At 53.8% G+C, this 26634-nt stretch overlaps 1 protein-coding gene across 5 annotated transcripts; it reads left to right on the top strand.

The window, feature by feature from the left end:
• Positions 1 to 1742: 1742 nt before the first annotated feature.
• Positions 1743 to 25170, top strand: TANGO2 (transport and golgi organization 2 homolog). Of its 5 annotated transcripts, none has more exons than XM_081123545.1 (9): positions 1743 to 1788; positions 11534 to 11630; positions 13525 to 13613; positions 15802 to 15921; positions 16480 to 16594; positions 17650 to 17720; positions 20335 to 20488; positions 21868 to 21972; positions 24104 to 25170. In XM_081123545.1, exons 2-9 carry the CDS (start codon positions 11575 to 11577, stop codon positions 24222 to 24224), a joined length of 831 nt encoding a protein of 276 aa, XP_080979671.1. In that variant the 5' UTR covers positions 1743 to 1788; positions 11534 to 11574; the 3' UTR covers positions 24225 to 25170. The 5 variants fall into 5 exon arrangements, with proteins under 5 accessions (XP_080979671.1, XP_080979673.1, XP_080979674.1 ...); XM_081123547.1 differs by having other exon boundaries at positions 1782 to 1874; XM_081123548.1 differs by having other exon boundaries at positions 1782 to 2067.
• The last annotated feature ends 1464 nt before the right edge of the window (positions 25171 to 26634 follow it).

The following is a 26634-nucleotide window of genomic DNA, read 5'->3' as shown; positions in this document are numbered from 1 at the left end:
TGGATCACGAGCACATACAGAGGATCAGGGTTGGCAATGACAGTTCCAAGAGGACTGGGCCACTGTCCAACAGTGGGCCCACCATGGCCCAGACTGCAGGTGGGGGTCAGAAGGTCAGAGAGGAGCGGTGGCCTCTGCCACTTACTGCCACAGGGACCAGTACCCAGTCTCCTCCCTATCTCCCACTCTCTACTCTGCCACTGGCCAGCTCTGTAGGGACATCCCTGGGGGACATGAGGAAAACTACAGGGATGTCAGCTGGATGTCAGGAAGAACTTCCCAGTAGTTGCAGATGTTCAGATACCAAAAACATGGCCACATAAAGTAGTGAGTTCTCTGTCTAGGGATGTGTGTAATTATAAGTGGGATAGCAGTGAGCCCCTTGCAGTCCTGAAACCCCAGGGCTCAGATGCCCACTTTGACCCATCTCATTGGTTTTATGTGCTCCCTAGCACCAAATGTCATCCCGACTGGAGTCAGTAGTGACAGAACAGAAAGGAAGACTGTCTTGCTGGGTCTGCCACCTACTGGCCATGAGTCCTTGGGCACTGAAGTCCTTCGTTTCCATGCCTGCAAAGGGCTTCTACTGGGTTCCAGGAGGAACACAGATGAGATGGTAAAAGCGCAGGTGCAATGGGTCTTTGGGGTATCAAGCAGGTTTGGGTTTGCCTCTTGTCTTTGCTGATTACCAGCCAGGCCCTTCCCCTTTCTGAGGTCCAGTTTTCCACACGGCATCAGCACTGAGTCAGGATCAAGGCGCATAGGTCTTCAATGCTAGGCTGTGGGACTAATCTAGCCACTGTCACTTGCCACCTTTTTTTTTTTTAAACTTCAAGCAAGCCACATAACTGCTCTGAGTCCTGGTGTCTGTCTGTAAAATGGGATGAATGAAAGCTGTGTTCTGAAACACTGGGTTTAGAGTGCTTAGCACATTGTTATTAGCCTTATCGTAACGGTCATTCTTGTCATAGTTTGCTGAGTGCTCACTTTGGAGCAAGCTGCTCTGGGCCTCTGATTCTCAACTTTCCTTACTCTCAGGTGCTGCAGCAAGGTGGGGGGGGGGGGGCGAGCAGGGAGCCCAGTGAATGCCTCTGTCCAGTTGGGAAGGCCCCAATGAGTGCTCTTTCCTGGCCTCTTGCGCATTGGCTCACCTCGTACAGATCAGGCTGGGCCAGACCTTCATCCTTGGGGCCTGAACCTGCAGAAACAACCTCCAGGTGGGCTCAAAGGCCACGGTGGCAGGATGGGGCCGGAATGCCTGGTCCAGGATCTGTCCTGAACATGGCAGGGATGTCAGGGTATCAGGCTTGCAGTGGAGAGGAAGGCCAGGTCCAGAGGCCCACACTGGATGGACGCGAGGAGACAAGGGCCGAGCCTGAGGGGGGGGCCGGAAGTGAGCTTCCCAGTAGTGAGTGCTCCCAGCAAGGGCCTCCGGGTGGGTAAGCGTCTGGAACTCAGGCCGCGGCCCTAACGGGTCCTCGAGGGCAGCCGCGACCTCCCACGGGCGTCCCCAGGACAGGAATGCGGAGAAGTCTGGGAAGGCCCCGGGGTCACAGGCCCCCAGACACGCGCAGAGCCGACGCTTGGCGCAGCCCTGAGGGCGGGGCGCCAGGACTGCAGCCCCTGAGCGACAGCGCAGGTAGCCAACAGTACCCCAGGCTGTAGCGCGCTGCCACGCCTTTCGCCAGGAAGCCCAATGGCGAGCTCGCAGGCGGTGTCAGGGGCGGGACCTGGGCGGTGGCGGCGGCGCGCTCGCGCGGCACCCGGAAGTCGGCAGTGGCAGAGGCGGTGAGTGCGGGGCTGGCTGCCGGGGCTGGCGGACTCAGTCCCCGCGAGGCGGGCCCAGCTCCCCGGGGGCGGGCCCGGGCTCAGGGGTGCGGGGCTCTGGAGACGCGCGCGGGTGCGCAGGCAGGGGCGGGGTCGCACTTCCTAGCCCTGCCTCAGTTTCCCCTTCCTGAGGCGTGGAGTGGAAATTAAGTGGCCGGATCCGGGGAGACCAAACCAACCCCGGCCGAGGAAAGGCCCCACGCGTTACCGAAAGGCGTTTCCAGTCATCCCCTGGATGTGGTGCGGGGGCTACTGGCAGGCAGGGCTGGTCTCACTGCAGGGAAGCAGAGACTGGCGGTGCTGGGAGTTGCGTGGTGGCTGTAGGGTGGGTGGTTCACGGTGTTGGTCAGCTATGGAGCCCTGAGTCACGCTGCTGCCTCCTTGCGTCCTGCTGCGGAGGCAGCGGGGTGACAGCTGATGTATGTCTGAGTAGGCAGCAAATGCTGGGTTATCCTTGCGCCTGGACAAGGCCTTCCAAGGGTGGTTCAGGCGTCAGACCCTACCCTCAGGGCATCAGGGGTGGGGGCGGGGTGGGGCTGCAGGCAGTGCCAGGCCAGGCTCCTTTCCTAGCCTTTGAGACCCCTTCCCCCACCACCCTAATACCTTACATGCTTCCCGGCTTCGTTCTGGGCCACAGCTAGAGGGAACCTTCTGCCCTTGGACCAGTCCCTGAGCCTCAGGCCCTCATCCTCCAACGGATATGTCACATGCTTGGTACAGGCCTGGCTTGTCATCCTGCTCCAGACCTGCTGACCACTGTTTTGCTGCTGCTGTTTGGGCTCAGCATCCTCTTTCATGAGGGAGATGGGACATGGTGGCACTTATAACTGGTGTGTCCAGCTCGTAGTGCTTTGGAAGTGCTTTCTCGCACTTGCTTGATAGTCCTGTGGGCAACTTTTTGGGGCAAGTGTTCATTGGCCAAACACTGTTTGTTCACAGTGAAGAAAACTCAGCCTGAGGGGCAAATGGTGTTTCTAAGATCACTCCTTCTGGGTCTTTCTTCCAGGAGCCTTTCTGCATCAAGTGACCTGTCAGGTGGGGTGGTGGCATCTGGAGAGGATGGCTGTGTTGTGTAGGCAGGTGAACATAGCAGAGCCTCTGTCCCCCTCCAGTCCCCTTCGCCAGGACCCCATTGTTTCCGTGGGACAGGGTGGTTTGCTCTGGTGCTCCCACCCTCAGGCCACTGACCATTTACCCAAGTCCTGTAGCTTCATGTTATGATGTGTCCACAGACTGCAGACCCTTCAGACCAGGCAACTGCCTGCTCCAACATGTGACGACAGTCCTTTCCTGAATGAAGGCAACAGGCCAGCCTCTCTGTCTGTCTGTCCAGCCCCTGAGTGCTGTTACTGCCCCATGCTTCTTTTGTGTCTTCATTTGAGGGCTATCATGTTGGTTATGTTTCCCCACGGGTGTAATTGTGTGCTGTGTTCTTGGACCTGGCCTCGGTACTAGAGGGTGAGCTCTCTGAAGGCACTGCAGGTGGTGCTGCTGCAGACCTCTGTAAAGAGATGAAGGGACCACAGAGCCTATCTGGAGAGAAACAGCCTGGGCAGGGAAACTGGGAGGCTTCTAGAAGTGGGGCTACACTGACACTGACATTCCAGATGTGTGAAAACAGGGTCCATCCTTTGCTAACCTATGAGTTGGCATGTGAGGACAGCACTGCAGAGCCTCGGCATTTGTTGGTCTGGACTATGTGGTTGGATGATTGGTTCTATGAAAATAAGCCCAGACCCACCGAGCTGCCCTTTCAGATTATCAATACAGCTTTTTCTTTCTCAACTTTCTTTTTAGATTGCAAAAATAATATATGCACACATAAAAGTAAAAAAAAATGACCCCCATCTCCTGGTGACTGCTGCCACTTGGGTTCATTCTTCAAGGTCTTCAGGGCCATGCCAATTTTTAAGTGCTTGCTTTCATCCTCTGTTGAGGGGTTGGTGGGGAAGGTGGCCCCTCCCTCCTTTGTTAACCACAGCAGGCTGCCAGAGCCACTGTGAGGCCAGGCTGGCTTGTGGGGAAGCTAAGTGTTCCTGCCAGGAGAGGCCAGGGTGCAGGGGCCGCCTTGTGACTGAAGCTTCCCTTAATGCTCACTCTGTTCCTCATTTGTTCTGCTTCTTTGAACTGTGAAGGGGCAATGATTCTTGGTGTGAGGCTGAAATAGTGCTCCTAAAACATCTAAAGATCTTAGGAGAGAGTATCGCTGTAGAAAATTGTCATGGTGACTTAACAGTCAAAACAGCAAAGCATAGATCGAGGAGTCCTCAGTCCCTGAGCAGTGAGGAGGGTGGAGCATTGCTGTGGGCCGGCTGCTTAGAATATTTATAGACGTCAGGGCTTTCTCAGCCAAGGCGCGGGAACAGTGACACTGTGTTCCCATGTGTGTTTACCTCTTCTGCTGGCAGCCGCTGGGAGGACTTCAGGCAGCGTGTGAGAATAGCAGCTTATGTTTTCCAGCTCTGCCCCTGGGAGCTGCTACAGGATGGGATGCGGTGCAGATTGGGGAGGAGGTGTCTGGCTCTGCAGGCATCATGTGTGAAGCCTGAGGGATCCCATACTCTGCTTGGCTCCTCAAGACTAGATAGACAGGCTGGCTAGACTTAAAGATGTATTGCCAAATGTGTCAAGTGCTTGACACAATGAAATGGGACCTCACTCTAGGGACCAGTTAACTTCTTTCCAGAGCCTCACACGTGCAGCTGGGTAGGATACTGATTTGATGTGAACTGGGAGCCTCACTTTCCTGAGAGTCTCAACCCCCTTGGCTCTGTTGGTGAAATACCTCCTCATTCACTGGCATGCGTCCCTGCTGTTCATTGCTGTGTTCTGACCTGGCATCTCCCCACCAACCAGATGCCCGTTTCCCTTTGTAGTTGACAAAGGGAAGTGATCCCACTGAAGATGCAGGTCCCACTTACCCCTCTGCCCCGGTGGTCAGGTGTGGGTGGTGGTGGTGTGTAGAACTCACAACAGCCCAGCAGTGCTTGGTCCCTATTTTGAGGCATTTTGAGCCAGGGCTGAGTCTGTTCCTGTCCAGCCTCCTGTGAACTGCCACTTTTTCCAGGCTTTCTGGCCTCATCCCTCTCGCAGTGCCCAGAGGAACATCTTAAAACCAGTGGGGAAGGAGGCCTGGGTCTGTCCACTTGCTTCGTATGAGCAGCTTTTGACTTTGGACAATCCATTTTATTTCCCTGATGTCAAACACGCCTACATTGTAAGTGTCTAGTTCCATGGACTAGCCTCGCAGTTACCATCCACATGAGGGTGTGGAAACCATTGCAAGCATGTAGATGTCTCCCTGGTGTCCCTTAGTGTCCTGTAGACTAGGTGGCTCTGCCCTGACTTCTGTCCCTGTGGATGAGTCTTGCTTATTTGTGGCCTCTGTGCAATTGCTGAGTGAAGTCCTCTCTCTCCTGGGTGGGGCCCCTCACTTCACTGCTCTCTGCTCCAGTACGTGGATGCCACTGTGGATGAACATGGAGTGGCTTTTAGTTCCAGGCTGCAGACTTCCTTGCCTGTGTTGTTTCATGGGCAGGGGCACTGGCACAGCACCTGGTGTGGCCAGCAGGGGTGGGCATGGCACATTCAGAATTTTAGAAGACTCTGTGAATAACCAAAATGGAGACTTGCCCTCCAGACACTGGAGTATGTGCTGAAGCTGAGAGACCTAGTGACACATGCGGGGTCCTGAGGGGCTGTGTGATTGGGTGTCCAGGTGTGATGAAGTTGGATGGACTGGATGCCCTGGAGACTGGGAAGCATAGGAATCCATCCCTCACACCACCCACTCAGGGAGACCCTGGGCAGATCTGAGAACTAAGCCAAAATTCAACCAAGGAAGTCAAGAAAAAGGGGCCCTAATTTTGGGACAGGAAAGATGGGAAAATTCACTGTAAAATAACAGACTTTTTAAAGAAAAATTAGGTCCTTTTATTTATTTTTCTATTGACTTGAGAGAGAAACTTCGATTTTTGTTGTTTCACTTATTTATGCATTCATTGGTTGCTTCAGTACGTGCCTTGACCAAGGATCAAACCCGCAACCTTGGTATATTGGGACGACACTCTAACCAACTGAGCTACTTGGCCAGGGCAATAACAGACTTTCTGATAGGTGGTGCCACAGGCAAGGCTGCAATACAGGGGAGGGACTAGGAGAAAACATTTGTAGCTCATGGAGCCAACAGGCCATGCCTGTCCACATCACATCAACTGCACTACATATCAGTGCAGCAAAACCCAGGATTCAGCACCCAAATCGGTGATTCATGGACATGGGCCTTCGGGTGGCTGTAAGAAGTGCTGCTACTAGGGAATGCCAAGGAAACTGTTGTGAGAGCATTTTCTACCACTGCAGGAGGGTGAGTAGTGGCAGGTTCCACCTGGGGGTGGGGGGAGCAGGACCAGACTGGCAGGCTGCCAGGTAGGGACTGGACCATCCCCAGCAGTGCTGAGGGACTGGACCACCCCCAGCAGTGCTGAGGTCTGCCAGTCCCCCTGCTGGGTTCTTCCACATCTGGTCTGGCAGAGACAACGCGGCCCTTAGGCCCCTCTTGCCTCCTCTCCCAGTGGCCACCATGAGGCCGATGGCTTGCCCTGCCCTTCACCCAACTGTCTCTGTGCCATGCCATGTGTGTGTGGGGGCAGGGAAGCAGGTCCTCACTGTTGATCAGCAGGCTGTGGACCAGTCCATCAGGATGCCATTCTTGTTCCCCGTGGCCCTTGCCTGAGCCATTGCAGTCATTGCTGCATCTCTTGGCATGCTACTCTGACTTATCTTTGGCCAGGCCTCCCTGCCTGTGTCATTTTCTTGTGCTCTTGTTAGATGCCACACAGAGTGAGGTTTGAAGGTGAAGAGCCTGATCCTTCTGACAGAGGCAGTTTACCTGGCTCCACTTGGTCGTTGGGAACGGCCCTTGTTGGTCCTCTGAAGGCAGGAGGGAGGAAGGAGGCACCAACCAGTTGGAGGGAGTGATTCAGAGGCAGCGAGTGAGCAGCAGAACGGAGCAGGCCAGAACTCTCAAAAGCACTATCAGCAGATGGGCTGTGAGTGCCTAGAAAGCTTCTGTGCTTTGTAGCCAGCACCAGTGCCAAATCCACAACCCATTCATTTCCTGTGTTTCAGCATTACCAGGTGGTTAGACCAGGGGAAAGCCAGATGCACCAAGTGTGATCTGGGACGACTTCCACTGGCTTTCTTAGAGAGGATGGGAAGCTCTTGGCTTTGGTTTGAAGAGGGCGCTTTCCCTTTGCCTCACACTTCACAGGTCCTTCCTTCCCTGGACTCAGGTGTGCCCTGGGACTCCAAGTGCACGTGGGAAGTGCTAGCCCTGCTCCACACACGTGGATCTGCCCAGGCTGCAGGTGGGAGGACCTGGCAGAGATACACACTCAGGCTGGTGGAGGCAATCCCGGGGACACACTGTTTTCTTAGCTGTTTCTAGGCAGGCCAAGGTCGTAGCAGGAGGCCCAGGCTGAGTGACTGGTGAGCAGGGGCAAGTGGGCAGGTGTGAGGTGTAGGTACACTGGTCTCATCTGTGCATGCAGAGCCTTGTATACCTACACAGCCTGAATTGCACTCCTTGGGCTTGGTCACAGTCTCAGTGTGTACTGGATATCTTTGTAGAGAAGGCGCTTCCAGAACTGCAGCTTCCTGTTCTAGGCAGGACTTCATGCTGTTCTCTATTCAGTTCTAGGAAAATCTTGGGTAGTTTGTTACAGCAGAGCTGCCACTTGGCCAAGCTCACAGAGGTCAGTGTTTTATGTGAAATCTTGGTGGTTGCAAAGATTGCCCAATTGTCGTGTCCAGCTAGGTGAGTCTGTGTCAGTGTGAGTCATGAAACACAGTGGTGTTGCCAAACAACCGTGGCGAGGATGCTCCAGGGGTTTGGGGGACCACTGGTGCCTGCCTCCTCCCCAGCGTGACCACCCCCTGCTTTTCTGTACAGAACAGCCCAGGCCACAGTGAGCACCCCCTTGGGCCTTGTGGTGAGTGTGGAAGGACACGCTTCCTGTTGTGGTGAGAAAGATGGCACCTCTCTATGTCCAGCTCTGCACCCCACCGCTGTGCAGCGTTGCTCTTGGTGTCTCAGGCATTTGTCAGGATGTTTGGCCACCTCACAAGTCCACTCTCTAGCTCTTTGTGTGGTCCCTCCAGACTGTTGCCCACACAGCCTCCCCTCCTTGGCCCAGGCCACTCTCTGGGGTCTCCCATCCCTATGGACTGGTCCCCCTGTATGTGAGGCAGTTGTAAAACAGCACCCCCTGTGGGATCACACATGGGAACAGTGACTTTCCACCGTGGCTAAGATAGAATTGGCTGCCCATCACCAGCTTTCCCAGGGACTTCTCATGCTCTGGGGAGAGTCGACCACAGGGGGAACAGTGAGGCCAGCGGTGCCAGCGTAGGAGGCATGCTGGCTTCACAGGGTTTCCATGATGAAGTTGGGTAGAGCAGCTTATGGATGTGCCAGGGCAGTACAGATGTGCAGGTCCAGTGCTGAGAGCAGATGTGAGGTCAGAGAGGCCCACTTGACCACAGCACCCCACCTGTGCCTGCTCCTTCACCCCGTGTGCATCCAGTAGGCACCCTCCAATGAGCCTCAAGCTGAGCTCTCAGTGAGTAGGCATCATATCTATAAAGTGCCCAGCATGGGAAGATGTTCCTCAGCTGTCCCCTCCCTTGCCCTGTGGTACCTGGGGCCCCAGTCTCCCCTGACACTGTGTCACTGGCTAGAGAGCCAAGTTCTGTGGGGGCCTCCTCTCTATGCCCTGTGTTCCCTGGCTGCCATCCTGGTTGCCTGGAGGCCAAGTGAGGGGAACAGAGGGAAAGCAGAGGATGGGTCTGTGACAACTCACTGCCTGTTATCTGTAGGCTTGACTGAGTGGGCACATTACTGTCATGGCCTCTTTGGCTGCTGGAGCAGGTAGCACCCTGGGCACAGGAGGCAGAGGTGGGACATAGCTTTCTGGAATGCTCAAAACTCCTGGTCCGATCCTCTGGGATCCTTCTGCCTGCCTTGTCTTTGGCTGTGGGCTGGCTCTGGCCGCCCTGCCCTCAGGAGTGACCGCAGAACCTGCATAGCCCTTACTTCTCAGGCTTCCACGGGCATGCAGGCATTCCACCAGGGCCTGTGCCTATGTGTGAGCCCTGGGTGGAGGTGGGGACAGGTGGGGTGGGAATGTCACTGAGAAAGCCAGACATGCTTCTGTCTGGATGCTGCCCTTCTCTACAGATTTTACCAGCTCAGGATTCATTCAAGTTGAGCTCCTCCTGACATATATAGATGCCACTTGGCAAAGATGAACCCCAGCCTCATCTGGCATGATGAGACCTATCGAAGCCCCTCCCTCTGCTGGCCACGGAGCTGTGGGAAGTGGAGAGGAGCATTTTCTCAGGGCCCAAGTGACCTGGCAGGCAGGATGTTGTTTGCCACCACCTGCCCACCTGCCTTGCACCCAGCACTCGCGCAGTGACTGGGATGACAGGCTGTATCCTGAGCTTGTTCCCAGAGCCCTGAAAGTCAGCAGCGGTGAGAAGGTAGCTGAACAAGCAGGGGTGTCAGGGAGGACTCTGCCAGGCCCTGGAAAGGTGTTGGAGCTCCTGAGTGGGCCTGGGTGGGGGCACTCTGGGAGAAGGGCTCTGCACCCATGGGACCTGCCAGGAGTTTGCTGAGGGAGCATATCTCATCTAGATGAAGAAGGGTGCTGGAGGTGGAGGTGGGAGGTGAAGCCAGGAAGGGGAGGGGCCTGCGGGCAGCGGGCCTGGCCTGAGTGGGGGGCGAGGGATTGGAGAGAAAGGCAGTTCCTGATGGTCCCCTCCCCAGGGGCTGGCTTTCCTCTGGTCCTTCCCACCCAATGACTGCGTCTTCGTCGAGGCTGCAGCCCTGGGCTCTGTGCCTACACCTCTGGCACCAGGCTGCCTGGAGACCCATCGGAGGCCTTTCCTCAGACCACAGAGCCCTCCCTGCTACATCTGGAGGGCTGATCTGCCACTCACCTGGGCCAGCTAGGAGAGCGGATCCTGCAGCTGAGTTGGGGGTGGGGGCTCTGTGTATGGCCTCTGAGCATCAGTCGCGAGACCTGCCCTTTGCCAGTGGCCTCACCTAGCGGCCAGGCATGCAGCTTAGGGACGGATGTAGGTAGGCCAAGGCAGACATGATGGCCTCTTCCTCTGACAGTCCAGAGTGGCACATCCCTGGTGGAGCAGCCTTCAGAATAGCCCTTTGAACCAGTGAGGCTCTGGACCAGGGATGGGCTGGTAGGGCTCCTAGCACTGACTGTGGCAGCCTGGGTACCATAGACACCACCAGCAGGCCTTGCTTGGAGCATTCTTATGTCTAGAGAGACCAGCTCCTCTGGGATGAGGGCACCTGTGTCTTCTGTGCTGGACTATGATCAGGTGTCAGGTGCTGGGAACCCTGTCAGCTGTACCTGGTGGGTGGGACACCTGGGGTACTGGGAGGCCCAGCAGGCTTCCCTTCTCCCCGAACTGTGTTCTGGATGATTCTGCTGACTCATCATCGGCTGCGTCTAATCTGCTGTTAAATCCACTGCTGAGTTTTAGTTCCCAGTATCTATAGCTGCCACTCCTGAAAGTTCTTTCCAGTGCTTTGCGAGACTCCTTTTCCCCACAGATATTCCCAAGCTCCCTGTTTCCCCAGAGCATTGTTGGTTTACGAGACATGTGGGGATCTCTTTCTGGTGGTTCTCCTGCACGGTGCTTTGGCTTGTTATGTGGTTCTTTCTGACTGTGTACTGCTCTGTGTCCTAGAAATTATTCGTGAGACTTCTTGGAGGCCTGGGAGGAAGATGAGAACTTTGGTTTGCCAGGTGCCCAGGGGCACTACCAGTTAGGGAACCCCTCAAACTAAGTCTTGGCTGGAGGGTTCCAGGACCCTTGGTGTGGCCCTGGCTCCACTCTTTGAGCTTCTCAGGGACTCCTTCCACTTACTTGTAGGCTGTCCCTGCGGCCCCTGGTGGCTGTGGATATAGCCCACCCTCACCCTGCAAGTGTGGCTTTTTGCCATTCCAGCTTCCCCTGGAGGGTTTCCTACTAGGTCCTGTCTTGAGGCAGCCTTGGGTTTTGTCTTCTGTCCCTCTCATTCCCAAGGCCACCAGAGCCCGGTTTGCTCAGATGAATCAATGCCCCAGGGGTGTACAGAGCTCTGTGGGCCACTGGCTGCACTTGGGCTGTCATGGGTGGAAGGCATGTGCCCAGGGCCTGCCATAGACACTGCTGCAGAGCATCTCCGAGCCAGTCGGATGTGACATGGCCCTACCTTGAGTGGCTCAGGGCTGGAATTGGTACTGTTGCCAGGGGAGGGAATGGACAATCTGGGGGGGGGGGGCACGGAGCAAGCTGTGTAGCCTTGCTCCCCGGCAGGTGTGGGCCAGCTTGCCTGCCCACTGCCCCAGCTGTGCAGTGGTTCTTGCTCTTGCTGCTGCTTTCCCCTCTAGTGATCCAGGGCCAATGAGCACTGCAGGCGTCAGGGTGATCTGGCCAGTGCCAATGAGTGTGTTTAGGGAGATGGTTGTGTAGTGCTGGCAAGCGTCATGGTGTTGGGCACATGACTCTGGCATGTCTAGCAAGGGTCAGGGCATTACAGAGCTGATTCTGTCTGGGTCAGAGAACATCGCAGGTTCAGGGAAGGTGGTTCTGTTGTCCACTATTTAGTCAACTCATTTTTTTCCTTTTCCCACAGACTGTGTGACCCTGTGTGAGCAAAGCCACCCTCAGGGACCCATGTGCATCATCTTCTTTAAGTTCGATCCTCGCCCCGTTTCCAAAAATGCATACAGGTAACCCCCTTACTGTGAGTCTGCCATCATCTGCTCAGCCTCAGGTGCCCCACAGCCCTCGGTACCCATGTAGGTGTCCCAAGCAGGAGAGGCATGCTGCTGCTGCCCGGGCTGGGAGAAGGCAGCCCCAGGACGAGCTGCACAGGCCTGGCAGTGCCCTCTCAGACAGTGGTCACTCAGCATGGGGTGCTGGAGGAAATACATCTCGGTGGTCAAGACCCTGAGCTGATGTACAAATATACTAAGACTCAGCTTCTAACAGTAGCTGTATGGGCAGGACAGAGGAGCAAAGTGGGTCCAGGCAGGGGCACAGCCCTATGGGCTCTGATAGAGGACCAGGGGGCAACAGAACTGGGATGACCGTGAGCAAGAGCCCCACTTGCACTGGCTGGTCTGTGTTTCTGGAAGAAGTCTTGGTAATGTTGTCAGGGTGCAGGGGGATGGGGGAAGCTGGGGGTACCAGCCAGAAGAGGTGGGAGACTGAGGACCCCCTCCTCTCCAGAGTCTAGACTCTGGAGGGCCCACCTGTGGCTGGCTGGCATGCAACCTGAAAGGCAGACCCCACCTATACCAGGGCCAGCCCAGCACCCAAAGGACAGACAGGGAGGCAGAGGGAGCCTGGGGGTTCATGCCAGGGCTGTGTCTGGTGGGATTCCATTGATGCTATTTCCTTGATTGCAAAGGGATATGTGTTCTTTGAAAAAAGCACACCTCATACCCCACAAGATGTACAAAGTAAGCCATGAGCTCACAGACCTACCCTCCCCAGAAGGTGCACAGACCCACGCTTGACAGCCGGGTGGGGAGTGCTCATTGGTCATGAATAATTAATGGTTTCAGTGATTAGAACAAAACAAAGCCATGGCTGACTTGCTGTCTTCAGAACCCCTCTCTGTGGTGGGCACATCCCCTGAGCATCTTTGATAGTTCACATTGTACCACAAGCAAATATTCATGAAATCAATGCGACAATACAAATATTATTTTTGAAGACTTTTTAGGATATGAGCACTGAGTAGACTAATTTGGTTTCAGACCCATTGTAACCACAGGCCACTAAGCCCCAGACCCTGGTCCCTTGTCCTCTGTTCACCTGTGTACCCACCCTGCTATTCAGAGGGTCCTCCAATGATCAATTCTTAGACCCAGAGGTGTCCCACTCAGTCATCATCTACGTTCTTATTTAAATGGCAAAGCTGACTGGAAACTTATATCTCACCTCTAAACCAGGGCTGTGAAAACTATGACATTTTTTCTAATTGCCAAAGAAATACTTGTTTGACTCACAATGAAAAAATTAGTGAAACAGAGAAGCTCTCACCCATTCCCTCTCCCAAACAGCCCAAATTCAGGGCAGCAGCCCTCAGAGACCCCGTGCACTGCAGTGGTCCACGCGCATCCCCGAGCCACCCTAGTGAGCATGCTTACAATTCTGGTGAGCATGCTTACTCGCTGGGGTTTCTTCAGGGGGAGGGACAGATGGACAGAAGAAGGGGCACCTTCCTGTTGCCTGGGTACCCAGGACATGCTTGGTAGAATTCATTCTCAGGGCCCTTACCTGCCTGGCCCCTGGTCTTACTTGCTCAGCCCTGTTTCAGGAGGACAATGGGTGTGCAGGGCAAGGCTCCACCTCCTGGCCCTGATCAGCGTGGATATGAGTCTTAGCCCATCTTCTGCCTATGTCCTCTGCAGGGCCCTGGGGCACTGTCTGGCCCAGGGCTCCCCGGAAGCTGTCCCTCTGGAGCTGCTGCCAGCCTTTGTCCCTTGTGGATTCCTATTCTCTTTGGGACTTGCCCATGTTGTTACTGAGGCAAATTTTCTTTGTTAACTAGAGAGAAAAAAATATGGCTTTTCTGTTTTGACCTGAAAGTTTCAGTCCTGCTTTCTTCTTCAGGCTCATCCTGGCAGCCAACAGGGATGAATTCTACAGCAGACCATCCAAGGTAGCAGACTTCTGGGGCAACAACAACGAGATCCTCAGCGGTGAGTCTTTCCTCATGGTGGGTGGCAGGAAGTGTGAGCCCCAGATGGCTCTAACCATTATGGGTGCTGCTTCCTGTGTAAATTCAGAATGAATGGACACTGATGGGTCTAATTGGGGGTGGGCTCTAGAGTCTCCATCCAGGGCCAGTGTTGGGCTGACTAGCCCCAGAATTGTCCAACCAGCACTGCCCCTGTGGCTTCATGTATCATGGCTCCCCAGCAGAAGTAGCCAGAAGGATCAGTGGTTTTCTTTGGACCCACGTTTCCTGTGGGCATGTGATTGTATTGGTGTGAGGTGCAAGTCCGCACTCTATCACTCTGTGTAGCATCATAGTTTTGTGTGTGTGTGTGTGTGCGTGTCTATGTGTCTGTTGGGGGGACTTGTCAGTGTGTATGGGGTGAGGGATGAGGGGCTGTTGCCCTGGGGAAGACGGGCAGGAGGCACCTCTCCAGGATTTTTGTAGATGAGGACACGGAAGCTTGGATGGAAGGTTAGCCTGCCTGGGCCCCTTTACCATCCTGGCCACCCGGGCTCCATCCTACCCTGGTACCTGGGCTTGCACCCTGCCCCTGAATCAGTGCCTATCCTGGCTGGGGAGCTCCAGCCACTCTGAATTGTTCGTTCTTTGTAGTGTTTTGGAGGAGGCCCCTGGCATGCTGTTAAGGGGCACCCATCTAGTGGAAGGGTGGCCTTGCTGCACCACAGTGCTGGGTGAGCCCAGTGGCTACTAAACCCAGCTTAGGGCTGAAGACACTAAAGTCCACAGCCTCCCATTGCACACCCCCTACTGGGGATGGAGCCTGCAACTCACCCATGTGCAAAATGGTAGGCGGGTGTTGCTCCCAGTGGAGTCATTGAGCCAGTAGTATTAGCATTACTTCGGAACTCGTTAGAAGTTAGGAAAAAATTAGGTGTTATTTCTTCAAATATTTTTTCGGTCTTTCTTCTCAACCTCTTTCCCCCTTTCTGCCTCCAATTGCATATATATTAGATTACTTGAGGTTGTTTCACACTTTGATGATGTTTGGTTCATTTTTAAAAATCTCTTTTCTCTCTGTTTTATTTTAGGTAGTTTCTTTTGCCATACCCTCAAGTTCACTAATCGTTTCTTCTGCAGTATCTAATCTGCCTTTAATTCCATCCTGTATATTTTTCATCCCACACTTTGTAGTTCTTAGCTTTAGAAATTCAATTTTTATGTCTTCCTTGCCTCCACTTAGCTTTTTTAGCATATAAAATATAGTTTTAATGACTTTGCATGTCCTTGTCTATAAATTATGACATCTGTCTGTGTCAGTTCCAGGTCAGTTTTAATGGATTGATTGAACTCCTATTAGCAGCGGGGCTGTTTTCCTGCCTCTTTGAATGCCTGGTGATATTTTTTAAAAATATGTTTTTATTGATTTCAGAGAGAGGAAGGGGGAGGGAGAGAGAGAAACATTAATGATGAGAGAGTCATTGATTGGTTGCCTCCTGCACACCCCCATACTGGGGATCGAGCCGGCAACTCGCCCATGTGCCCTGACCAGGAATCCAACTGTGACCTCCTGGCATGGTAGATCCTTTTGGATTTTCTTCACATACAATCTTGTCATCTACAAATAAAGATAGTTTTGCTTCTTTCTTTTTGATCTTTACATCTTTTGTTGCTTTTATTGTTATCAAAATAAAATTTTAACGATTTAGCTGTTTTTATCCCACTCTTCAAGTAAAATGACCCTCTAGTCTAGGAAGATGCTCTCCTGAGGCTTTAACCTTGGGGTGGGGCCTGGTGGATTGTGTAGCATTGACTGTGGCAGGGCCTGTGCCCTGGGATGGGACTGGTGGATGGGCTGCAGGCCTTGTTGTGCACCAGGCTCCTAATGAAGCTCTCACTCTGAGGGTCCCACGCATTATTCCAGAAGAGGCCAGCCAGCCACCCTTGCAACCAGATCCAGGACGAGGTTCCCGTAATGGAGTTGGTGCTCTGCTCCCAGCCCAGTGCCAACCCAAGTTCTCAGATGCTGTCTAGGCATCAGTTGTCTTGAGGGGCAGGGTATGGGGAGCGCATCTTTCAAGTGTCCTGCTGCCCCACCCTGTGGAGTCTGAGCCCCTGTTCCACAGCCAGGGCTGTGGGACTGAGGTGCGACTCCCCAGGATGCAAGGACAGGGTGGGCTTTGCTGGTGGTGATGTTGGCGTTCACCCAGGGCTCGACATGGAGGAAGGCAAGGAAGGAGGCACATGGCTGGGCATCAGCACGCGAGGAAAGCTGGCAGCGCTCACCAACTACCTGCAGCCGCGGCAGGACCCAGATGCCAGGGGCCGAGGTACTTGGAGAGGGACTGGGGCTAGGCTAGCTTAGGGGAGTGGGGGTGGGCCTTGGGGTGTTGGGGGATTTCTTGGGCATGTGCAGAGACAGGAGGAGGAGTATAATGGGAAGAGGGCCCGTTTCCTGGGCCCTGCAGTCCACTGACTTGAGTCACTGTGGGCACCACCCTCAGCCTGACCCACATGACACCCACAACACTGACTTTTTACCCCCTCAAGGAATGTGCTTCATACTTGTCACCTGGGCACTGTGTCACTCTGACTGTGTGTCATTGTCCCCAACCTGTCCAATGTTTGCTGAGCAGATGCCCCTGGGAGGACAGCTTCGTGGACGCACATTGTCCCTACTGAAGACTTTTCCCCTCATGCTGGGCTTCAATATGGGGGCATAATGGAGGAAAAAAAAAATTTAATCAATGAAAACAGAGTTGTCTATGCTGACCTCCTTGGCTGCCAGGTCAATGAGGTGTAGCCAGCCCATGTGGGGCCATCAGTTTCCCCAGGGAGAGGGGCTGAGCCTGCTGCCTCGGCCATAAGTATCTGTTCCTTGCTCATAGGTGAACTTGTGGCCCACTTTCTGACAACAGACATGGACAGTTTTTCCTACTTGAAGAAGGTCTCCACAGAGGGTCATCTGTACAACGGCTTCAACCTCTTAGCAGCTGACCTGAGGTGAGTCTGCCTGCTAGGGGACAGCAGCCCACTGAGTGCTATGATAGGACTGGGCCGTGGACTCAGCAGGGCGTGGAGTTCCTGCCCCGCTACTCAGCTTGGGGTGCTGTGGCATCTGTGGCAGCCTCTCCAGGGACATCACTCCTGGTGGGCTTGGTAAGCATCCTGAGGGCCAATCCCCTCCCAGACCCACTGCTGTGAGGACATGCGACAGTGTGAGGGTTGCTGGCTCCCACCATCAGAGAACTGGAGCAGGACTGCAGGGCACTCTCCTAGCACAGTGCCCCTTGCCTACACCTGCCCCTCTGCCCGCAGGTCCTCTCCACCTGTCTGTGGCTAAGGAGTCTCCTGTTTTTGAGCCATACCTCACTTGCACTGCTCTCTGGTGGGCAGAGGTACCCCAGGCTGGAGAAGGAAGGTGTAAGCACAACTGGCTGTGACCCTGGAGCACTCTGGGACCCCATGGTGGTTGGATGTTGCTGAGCTCTGGGGCCCCAAAGCAGCATCTTCAGGAAGCTGGGTCTGAGTAGGCAACAAGGTTCATCTTGGTTTCTGTGAGGGGCTCAGCGGCTGTGAGTTTCAGGAATCAGGTTGCTGGGATCCTGCAGAGGGCCTTGCCCCTTGGGGAAGTGGCAGTTGGAGCCTTTCCAGAGAGGTACAACAGGGAGCTGATGGCTACCTATGGCTGCATGCTGAGCCTCTCACATGCAGTACTCAGCATATTCTCGGAGCCACCCTCTTGCCTGATGCATCCTAGCTTAGACAGGTGACCTGGCACCACTGCCGGTGGTGTGAGGTGGGTCAGCGGAGTCTTTTAGATGTTGCTGCTCCCAGGCCAATGGTCCATGTGGAGAGCCAGGAATCTCCATGACCCTGCCTGCAAGTCTCTGAGGGGCTGGGGCCCTGACTAGCCCCTGTCCTGACTGCAGCAGGCCTCTGTCCCTTTGCTGGCTGTTGGCAGGGGGATTTGGGAATGGGGCTATGGAGATTGCCCGGCAGCAAGGGGTCTGCACGATCCCAGGCCCCTGTATGACCCTCTGCCCTCCTGTTCATAGCACAGAGAAGGGAGATGTCATCTGCTACTATGGAAACCAGGGGGAGCCTGAACCCATTGCCCTGGTGCCAGGTGAGCCTGCTCTGGTGGGTGGTGACAGGGTGGGGGCTGCTCCTATGGGGACACCTCTGTACTTTTCAGAGACTAAGTCCCTGTCATATTTCTCTTCTGGGACTGCTTTTTGGCTGTTTGTGTACCTTACAGCCTGCACCCGGTCCACATGACAGGTTGCCTTCAGCTTAGGTCACTTCTCCCCAGTGCCGAGCCAGTGACTGCCCTGAGAAAATTAGAAACTAAAAGGCACAAAAGGACAGAGAGCACCACCCCTCCCCCCCAAATTCTATGCATTGGCCCAGAGGCCTTTGTGGAAGCATCTGGAAACCATCTCCGTGATGCCCTCAGTTCTCAGTGCTGGCAACTCTGACTGGAGATGCTTGATTTTTGCTAGAATGTTGCTTGGAAGAAATTCTTTTCACCTACATCCTGTTGTGTCATCCCTGAGCCCATCCTTTCCTGTTTGTGTCTCTGTTTTTTTAAATAATAAAATAGCTGTATTGAGCTATAACTTGCAGTGTCATACGGTCTCCCCATTTAAGTGTACCATTTAGTAGATTTTAGTATATTTGCAAAGTTGTGCAGCCATCAATATCACTGCTATTTAACATTTTCATCACTTCAAAAAGAAACCAGACCCATTAGTAGTTACTCTCATTCCCGCTCTTCCCCAGCCCCTGGACACCACCAATCTACTTTCTCTGTGGATTTGCCTATTCTGAACATTTTATATAAACAGAGTCATGCGATGTGTGGCCTTTTGTGTCTGCCTTTTTTCACTTAGCGTGTTTTCGAGATTCACCCATGTTGTAGCATGAATTAGGGCTGAATTCCTTTTTATGGCTGAGTTATATTCCACTGTAGTATATTCTACATTTTGTTTCTGCATTCATCCCTTGATGGACATTTGAGTTATTTCTGCTTTTTGGCTGTTGTGGATAATGCAGCTATGAACATTTGTTACAAGTTTGTGCGTGGACACGTTTTCATTTCTCTTCCATGTATACCTAAGAGTGAAATTGCTGGACCATAAAGTAACTGTTTAACCTTTTGAGAAACTGCCAAATTTTTTTCCAAAGCAGCTGCACCATTTTATATTCCCACCAGCATATGAAGTTCCTGTTTCTTCACATCCTCGCTGAAAGTTGTCATTGTTTTTTTTCTTTTATTACAGTCATCTTGGTGTGTGTGAGGTGGTATCTCATTGTGGTTTTGATTTGCATGTCCCTGATGGCTAATGATATTGAGCAGTTTTTCATGTGTTTAATAGCCATTTGTATATCTTCTTTGAAGAGATGTTTGTTCAGATCCTGAATAGGATTGTTGTATTTTTATTATTGAATTGTAGTTCGTTATATATTCTAGCTACTAGTCCCTTATCAGATATATGATTTGCAAAAATTGTCTACTTTTCTGTCGGTTTTCTTTTCACTTTCTTGTTGGTCAAGAAACTGAAAAACTGACCAACAAGGAAGTTTTGTAGCGCATCATTGTAAATTTTGATGATGTCCATTTTACATTTTTTCTTTTGTTTTTTGTGCTTTTGGTGTCATAGCTAAGAATCATTGCCTAATCTAAGGTTGTGCAACTTTCCCCCCTATATTTTCTTCTAAGAGTTTTATAATTTTTGCATTTACATTTAGGTCTTTGGCACATTTTGAATTGATTTTTGTGTATGGTGTGAGGTAAGGGTTCCACTCCATTCTTTGCATATGGCTACCCTGATGAGTGGCCTTTCCCATGATTCCTGATCAATAAAGCACAGTGATACCCTGGGCTGGTTGCGTGGCTATGGGGGCCTGGCAGAGCTAGGGCTATCTTCCTTGGAAGTGGCTGAAGTCACACCATACTCAGTCAAGATCCTGCCTAGAACGTCTGGCAACAGGAGAGGGTGGCTGCCCCCTGACCTCAAGAGTATCTGTCTGGTTGCATGACTCTGAGCTCACCTGCCCCTGCTGCCTGCTGTAGCCTCTCCATCTCAAGGCCATGCCTCTCTTTTTTTTTTTTTTTATGTGAGAGAAACCCTCTTCTTTTTTGTGACGCCTTCTATTAACCACTGAGAACTTGTTCTGAGCAACTTGTGTCAAGACCTTAAGGCTCCCCAAGTTGGGGTCCCTTCCAGCATGTAGAGGAGGCCCTGCTCATGCCCACTAGGTCGGCTGTCCTGATGTTGGTGGGTTCTCTAACTGCTGATGCAAGCCAGGACCAATTTGGGGCAGTTACCCTCCTGTCCTCTGGTTGCTGATTCTCCCACCCTTGACCTGCTCAGGTGGACCCACACCTTGAAGCTTTTTCCTAGCTTACAGAGGGACTAGAGTGAGATGGGGGAGATGGCCCCCCTTTCCTTTGCCCAGGTGGATTTCAGGTTGTTTATTCTTTATTGTCAAGGCCATTTGGCCTCTGTGCCTTGCAGTTTCCTGCTGGTGTCCCACCATGTTGAGTTTTCCACCTCTTGCCATGCAGATGGGTTGGGAATACCCATAGAGAAGATGCTGGAGTGTGGGGCAGCCTGGCCTCAGTGCCTTCGGCTATATCCTGGCACCTTGCCTAGTGCTGGTTAGATGGGCGGGAACTTACCCTAAATTCAAACAGTGAGTCCTTTGCACTGGTGTACTGACCCCTCTCCCTGCAGGGACCTACGGGCTGAGCAATGCGCTACTGGAGACTCCTTGGAGGAAGCTGTGCTTTGGGAAGCGGCTCTTCATGGAGGCTGTGGAGCAGAGCCAGGCGCTCCCTAGGGATGTCCTTGTCACCAAGCTTCTGGACGTGCTTAACAACGAGGAGGCGTGAGTGGGTGGATCCTGCTGGGGTGAGCAGAGTGTTTGGCCCTGGGGCAGAGAGGCAGGCGGTCTCTACTGCCCTCTGAGGCCTGTGGAGGTGACTGGGGCCAGCCCCTCAGCTGCAGGAGAACCTGGTGGATATGCTGACATGCTGTCCTCGGCACCCTCCCACCTGTCCCTGTGGATAGTCAAGGTTTCAATGGGGTCCTTCGATGACGGGAGGTGGGGCAGTCGTGAGCTAATGTGCTGGGAAGCTTGGTGCTTTTAGAGCTAATGTGGGCTTATATGGCCCTCAGTAGCTGGAGGCTCCCATCTGTTTGCATACATGAGCCGTGGCATAGACAGACCCATCCCAGATATTACCTGGGGTAACATTGTCTCTGATCCGACCTCCTTGAGGCACTTCAGAGGTCTCTGCATGGGGTACCTGTCCCGGGGACACCACCCTCTGGCGTATTTCAGCCATCTCAGGGGGCGAGTAGTGTCAAAGTGCTGGCCAAGCTCCCTTCCTCCCATGCAGGGACATGGCCCACACATCTTTACCCTACTCAGGCCAGGCCAGTGTCCTGCCCAGATGCCCAACGGCCTCTTAGAGGAGTCCCCTCTAGCCTGCCTCTCACTCCTCTCCCCTAGGGCCCTTTCTGCCCCTTGCTTAGCCTTCTTCCTCTCTGCATCATGAACCAGGGCACAGCCTCAGTACAGCTGACCCTCAGAAACCCTGCCTGGTGGCCCATGCTTAACTGTAAATCCACCCAGCACTTGGTCACTGTCTGTAATCCCTGCTGGCCCATGTCAGGCCCTGGCAGCTTTTATTGACGGCTGTGACTCTAGTGCGAGCTATAGTGACTGGCAAGCTACAGAGCTTGAGTGCTCTCCTGTCATGCCCATAGGGTACCTCCTGGGATAGGCAGGGAGCATATGTGGCCAGGTGACTGCACCTCTCAGCTGGGCCCCTGCCCACAGCGCCCCCACTGACACAGGCCCCACTGAGAAGAGAGGGCCAGCTCGCTCCCGGGGTGGCTTCTGTCCTCTTGCAGGGGATCCTGCACAACTCTGATCAAAGGGACCTTAGGCATTTTCAGACCCTACAGAGCCTTTCCAGTGTTGGGCTCATAGGTCCTCATGTCCTCAGAGTCCTGAGTCTTGGGTCCTGGGTCCTGGGTAAGCTCCTGGTGGCCCTGGCAGGGGGAGCTGCCCCACTGATCTCTGTCTGGTAGCCTAGGCCCAGCCATGGAGTCCTAAGTGAAAGTCTTGACAGAGATTTGAGCCCTTGAGCAGAAAAGTGCACAAAATAGACCTTCCAAGGCTGGTGAGCTCCTCAGGCACTACAGACCTGTGGGCAGGCAGCCAAGGGGCTGATGGTGACCCCTCCTCTGTCCTTCCAGGCAGTTGCCGGACCCGGCCATTGAGGACCAGGGCAGGGAGCATGTGCGGCCCATTCTGAGCAAGTATGCGGCTGTGTGCGTGCGTTGCCCAGACTATGGCACCAGGTATGGCGGGCTGCTGGGTGCATCCAGTCCTGTCCCACAAGGAACATGGCCTTACCGGAGCTCTGTGGATCCCAGAGCTCAACTTTATCTAGAAGTGGCTGCCATTTCAGCTTGGGGGGCTGTGGAATGAGCAGATGCCAGCTTCCAGGGGTGCTGCTAACCAGTCTCAAAGCCCCTGAGGCTTCCATTGCTTCTCAGGAGGGGGTCCTAGGCTCCCCCTGCCTTCTTACACAGCCACAAGGGGGCTGAGATAGCATTGGACATACTCATGTTAGCAAGTCCCTGTCAGCCTGGAGGTCCCCCTATCTGGTTCTTCCTTTCACTTGCTCTGTGTCCCTTGGCCTGTCATGTTCTTTGCATGACCAGGGTTGGGATTAGGTCATCTCAGCCTGGAATACGGCCTTATCCCAGGAAAAGTAAAAATGTCTTGGCTACAAGGTCAAAATGTCCAGGAGAGAGAAGCTGTTGGCATGGGTGTCTGCTGTCCTGGCAAATTCCTTTCCTGCCTCCCTCCCTCCTGGGTGTGAGGCTGGGAGGCCTGGCCCGTCCACGTGGCTCCATCAGAGGGCAGCCCACATGCTGTACTTGGAGGTGCTGGGACGCACAGAGGAGGGTAGGTTGCTGGAGGTTGCTGGTCCAGCCAAGATGCTGTAGGAGTGCTGCTGCCATGTGCCTGGTTCACCTGGCCTGGAGGTGGAGCATGGCCTCATGTGCAAGCCACATCTGCCTAGGCTCAGCTTGCATCAGGTCCCATGGGCACCAGCCTTGTGTGAGGTGGGGGACCTGCCCTTGGGGGCTCATGGCCACCAAGGACTCAGGAATGAGGTGTTTGGGCCATGACCAGTGCTGACTAATGTCAGGGTGGTATCACACATATACCTGGTTTTTGGGTTCAGGTAGTTTGAGACTGAGAGAGCCAAGCCCCTTCTATCCCCGCAGGTGGGAGAGGCTGGGTTATTGTTGCCTCCATGTAGTAAGGAGGTGGTTCTCCCAGGAGGATATGAGCCAATCTTGTTGTGGCTTTGCTGATGCTGAGGGCATTGGGCAGGGGGATAGACATGTGAAGTTCTGGGGACCAGCTGACCAAGAGGGTGGCAGGCCCCTCTGAGTCTTCCATCCTTCAGGAAATGACAGTTTCAAGCCCTCTGGCTGGGGGAATGAATAGGCAGGCCAGCATGGTGTGAATGCCTGGCACTGATGTTTCAGGGGCCAGTGATGCTCTCGGGCCTGGGGAGGGTTGCACACCTGAATGGCAGTCTTTCTGGCTGGGCTGGCTTTTTTCTTGGCAGGGGCATCATTACCCTCAAGTCCCTCCTTCATGATAGGCTTACTTTTGTGACTAAATTGTGCGCTTATGTGTACTTCGTGCGTGAGGCAGAGTGCCAGGTCTACTCCCTGTCTGGGTGCATGGTTGCTGGGTCCCATCTTGACTGGGACCCCCAGTTTTCAGCATGCATGTGACTACTCTAGGTCTCTGGGTGTCAGCCTGCACTGGGTCTGCTTAGGGACTCAGTGCCTGCCCTGCATCAGTGGGAGACAGATGCTAAGGGAGTACTTGCCTTGGGGAGGTCCAGGCAGGAGGAGAGGTGTGCTGAGTATTTGGGATGTAGTAGTGGGGGGTGGCAAGGAAGGGTACAAGGGAGTTTTCTGGGTGAAGGTCTAGTCCCCAAACAGTTGACAGGTTGACCTCTTGGAAGAGCTCAGTGTGGCCAAATGTCCGTAGTGGTGCTGGGCCGTTGCCTGAGAGTCCTGGGAAAGTGCATTGTGTGCCCAGGGCTCACCCTGGTGAGAGTGGTGGGTGGGTGGGGCTTGTACTATGGATGGTGGGCAGAGCAGGCTGGGGTGTTTCAGAGTGGAGGCAATAGGACTGGTCAAACGAGGTCCTGTGGAGCCAGCCTGGGAGCTCCAGGCCCCACCAGGCTCAGTGCCCAGCTACGCCAGAAGGGTCCTTTGACTCTCCAAGGTTGCTGCTCATTTGTGACCTGCCTCTAGCCATGCTGAGTGCCTGCCACAGGCCCCAGGTGTGATGGGCTTGACCCTTCTGTCTCAGATCTGACCCCATTTGGGGCTTTGACAGGCGGGCAGGGGGCTGAGGGAAGCATGTGAATATGGGCCCTGTGCTCTCTTCCAGAACCAACACTGTCATCCTCGTGGACGCAGATGGGCACGTGACCTTCACAGAGCGCAGCATGATAGACAAAGACCCTTCCCACTGGGAGACCGTCACCCACGAGTTTAGGCTACAGAGCTAAGTTCTACGCCTGGGTGTGGCCAGCAGGCTCCTCTAAGGCCCTGCCTTGAGGGCTGGATGGGAACCCTCCACAGCACATGCACTACCTATGTGTGACTCAGCCAGCATCTCTCAGGACCAGGGCTTACTGATTTGTGTGTGATCTATCCATGTCTCTGTATCCAGCTCGAGGTCAACCCTTATGCCAGTGGGAGTGACAGAGTCCAACAGCCAGGTCAGGGGCAGGGGCAGGGGCAGGTCCAGGTGTGCTATGCATGTGTGTGAATGCACCTGGCCCTGACCATGCATAGAGACACACACACAAGGCACACACTTACATACATGCCTACAGATGCACAGGCACACATGCACACCCATAGGGCACACACACACAGCACACACTGGCACAGGCACAGGCAATAGCTGGAACACACACACACTCCCAGGTACACACACGTGCACTTGTGCCAGACAGGCAGAGGTGTGCCTCTCACACCCACATGTGCTTCTGGCCCGTGGGTCATTGCTTTGATCAAAACAGCAGGAGTAGATCTTTGTTTAAAAGTGTCCCCTTCTCTCCTGGACATAGTCCAGTTCCTTACTGACAACTAGACCTGCTCTTGGGGGAGACAGGCCACATTTGGAATGAGGAAAGAGACAGAAGCAAGAAAAACCCACTCTCACAACAGTAGCACAGTCTGATTGGTGGATCCAGTGGTCCTGTGTGTACTAGGGGGTCCCATGTGCATGGGATTGTCCTGTGACTAGAGTCATGTGTGTGCTGGGCACCTCAGGAGCCTGTCAGGCCCTGCCTGCCCACTGGTTGTGGGTTCTGGGCAAGCCCATCTCAGTGAGGTGACACAGCCAGCCCCTCCCTTCCCTTCCCATCCCTTCTCGGGGAATCAAACTTCACAGGAATCTGTACTTGAATGTGAGATGTTGATAATAAAACTCTGAGGCTGTGGTGAGTCCATGCATCCTAGGTTCTTAACTTGTGTGATGGGGACAAATGGAGCTGTTGTGTACAATGGGTTGGCAGCTGTTCTCCCAGCCTGCAGGAGCTTCCACGGCACAGATGCTTATACAAGGTTCTTTCCACTTTCTCCTTTGCTCACGGTCTCCTGAGTGCTATGAGGGTCTTGGGGCAGAGGCTGGGGTTCAAGAAAGCATGTATGTATGGGACATAGTAGGTACCAGTGGCAGGGCCTCCTGAGCTGGGCTGAGGAGCCAGGGATTTATCTGTGTTTAGTGGGGAGCCCTGAGAACCCCTTGTGGGAGCAGTGTGGTCAGACCTGCACTTGGTGTGGACCATGGAGGCCAGGTGATCGGGTGGGTTTCAGGGTAAGAGGGTAATGGGGTCTGTCTTAACCTCAGGACTAGGGTTTTGGGCAAGCACTTGGGAGCTCCTGTTCTTATCTGAGGCCAAGCATAAAGGGGTCCCATATGTCCAATGCCATGACCCAGTCTTCCCTCTGCCTCTGAAGTTGGCCCCCAACTTGGGTCATTTTTCTTCACAGAGAAATGAGAGCTTGGGGTGGGGTGTGGACTTGCGTCAGGCCCGACTTGCCAGCTCCTCCCTTCATCCTTCCCACCTGAGGGGCCTGATACCCTCCTTGGCTCACTTGAACTCAGAAGAAAAGTGCTTGAGCAGAGCCAGGCTTGAAGGGGGCTTCCATAGATGACATAGCCCATGCCCCCATACCCAAGAGGAAACCAGCCCCAGTCCCTCAAGTGGGCTGCCCCACAGCATGGACCAGTGCCCCAGGCCAGCACCCACCTTAGCCAGGCATGCCCACCCTCATAGCGCACCACTGGGCTGGGTGGAGAGGCATTGAAGAACCTCCAAAGATGTTCACCTCTGCCCAGGGGTAAGGCATTGAGGGACAGCTTCCCCATCCTTGTCATAGACCCCCTCTGTGACCAGCCTGCCCAGGGTTCCCCAACAGCCTAGGTTTCCTGAGGAAGAGGCAGCTCAAGGTGTAGTTCTGTGATTGTTAGGGGTTGAATTTTGTACCCTTAAAAGATATGCTGTAATCCTAACCCCAGGACCTCTGAATGGGACCTTATTAGAGATAATCAAGATAAAATGAGGTCATTAGGGTAGGCCCTAAAAAAATATGACTTATGTCCTTATAAAAAAGGGAAAATTTGGACGTTGACAGACATGCACGCAGGGCAACACCCTATAAAGACAGTGACTGTGCTGCCACATGCCAAGGAATTTTTTCTCAGCGTTCACAGTTTGGATGTGTATACATTTGCTGGTGACCATGATCACTTCGTTAAGGTGCCAGCAGATGGCATCACACAGGCTCTTGAGCAGAGACCTGGCTCATGGGTGGGTCAGGCTGAGGTGGAAACAAAAGCCCAGACAGAAGTTTCCTCCCCCAGCTTGGGCTGGAGTTGCAGATTCCAGGCTTCAATCTTTGTGA

The sequence above is a fragment of the Miniopterus schreibersii genome, assembly GCF_964146895.1.
Source record: "Miniopterus schreibersii genome assembly, chromosome: 20".
Taxonomy (NCBI): domain Eukaryota; kingdom Metazoa; phylum Chordata; class Mammalia; order Chiroptera; family Miniopteridae; genus Miniopterus; species Miniopterus schreibersii.
The sequence above is the reverse complement of the archived record's forward strand: the minus strand, read 5'-3'. Positions and strand labels throughout refer to the sequence as shown.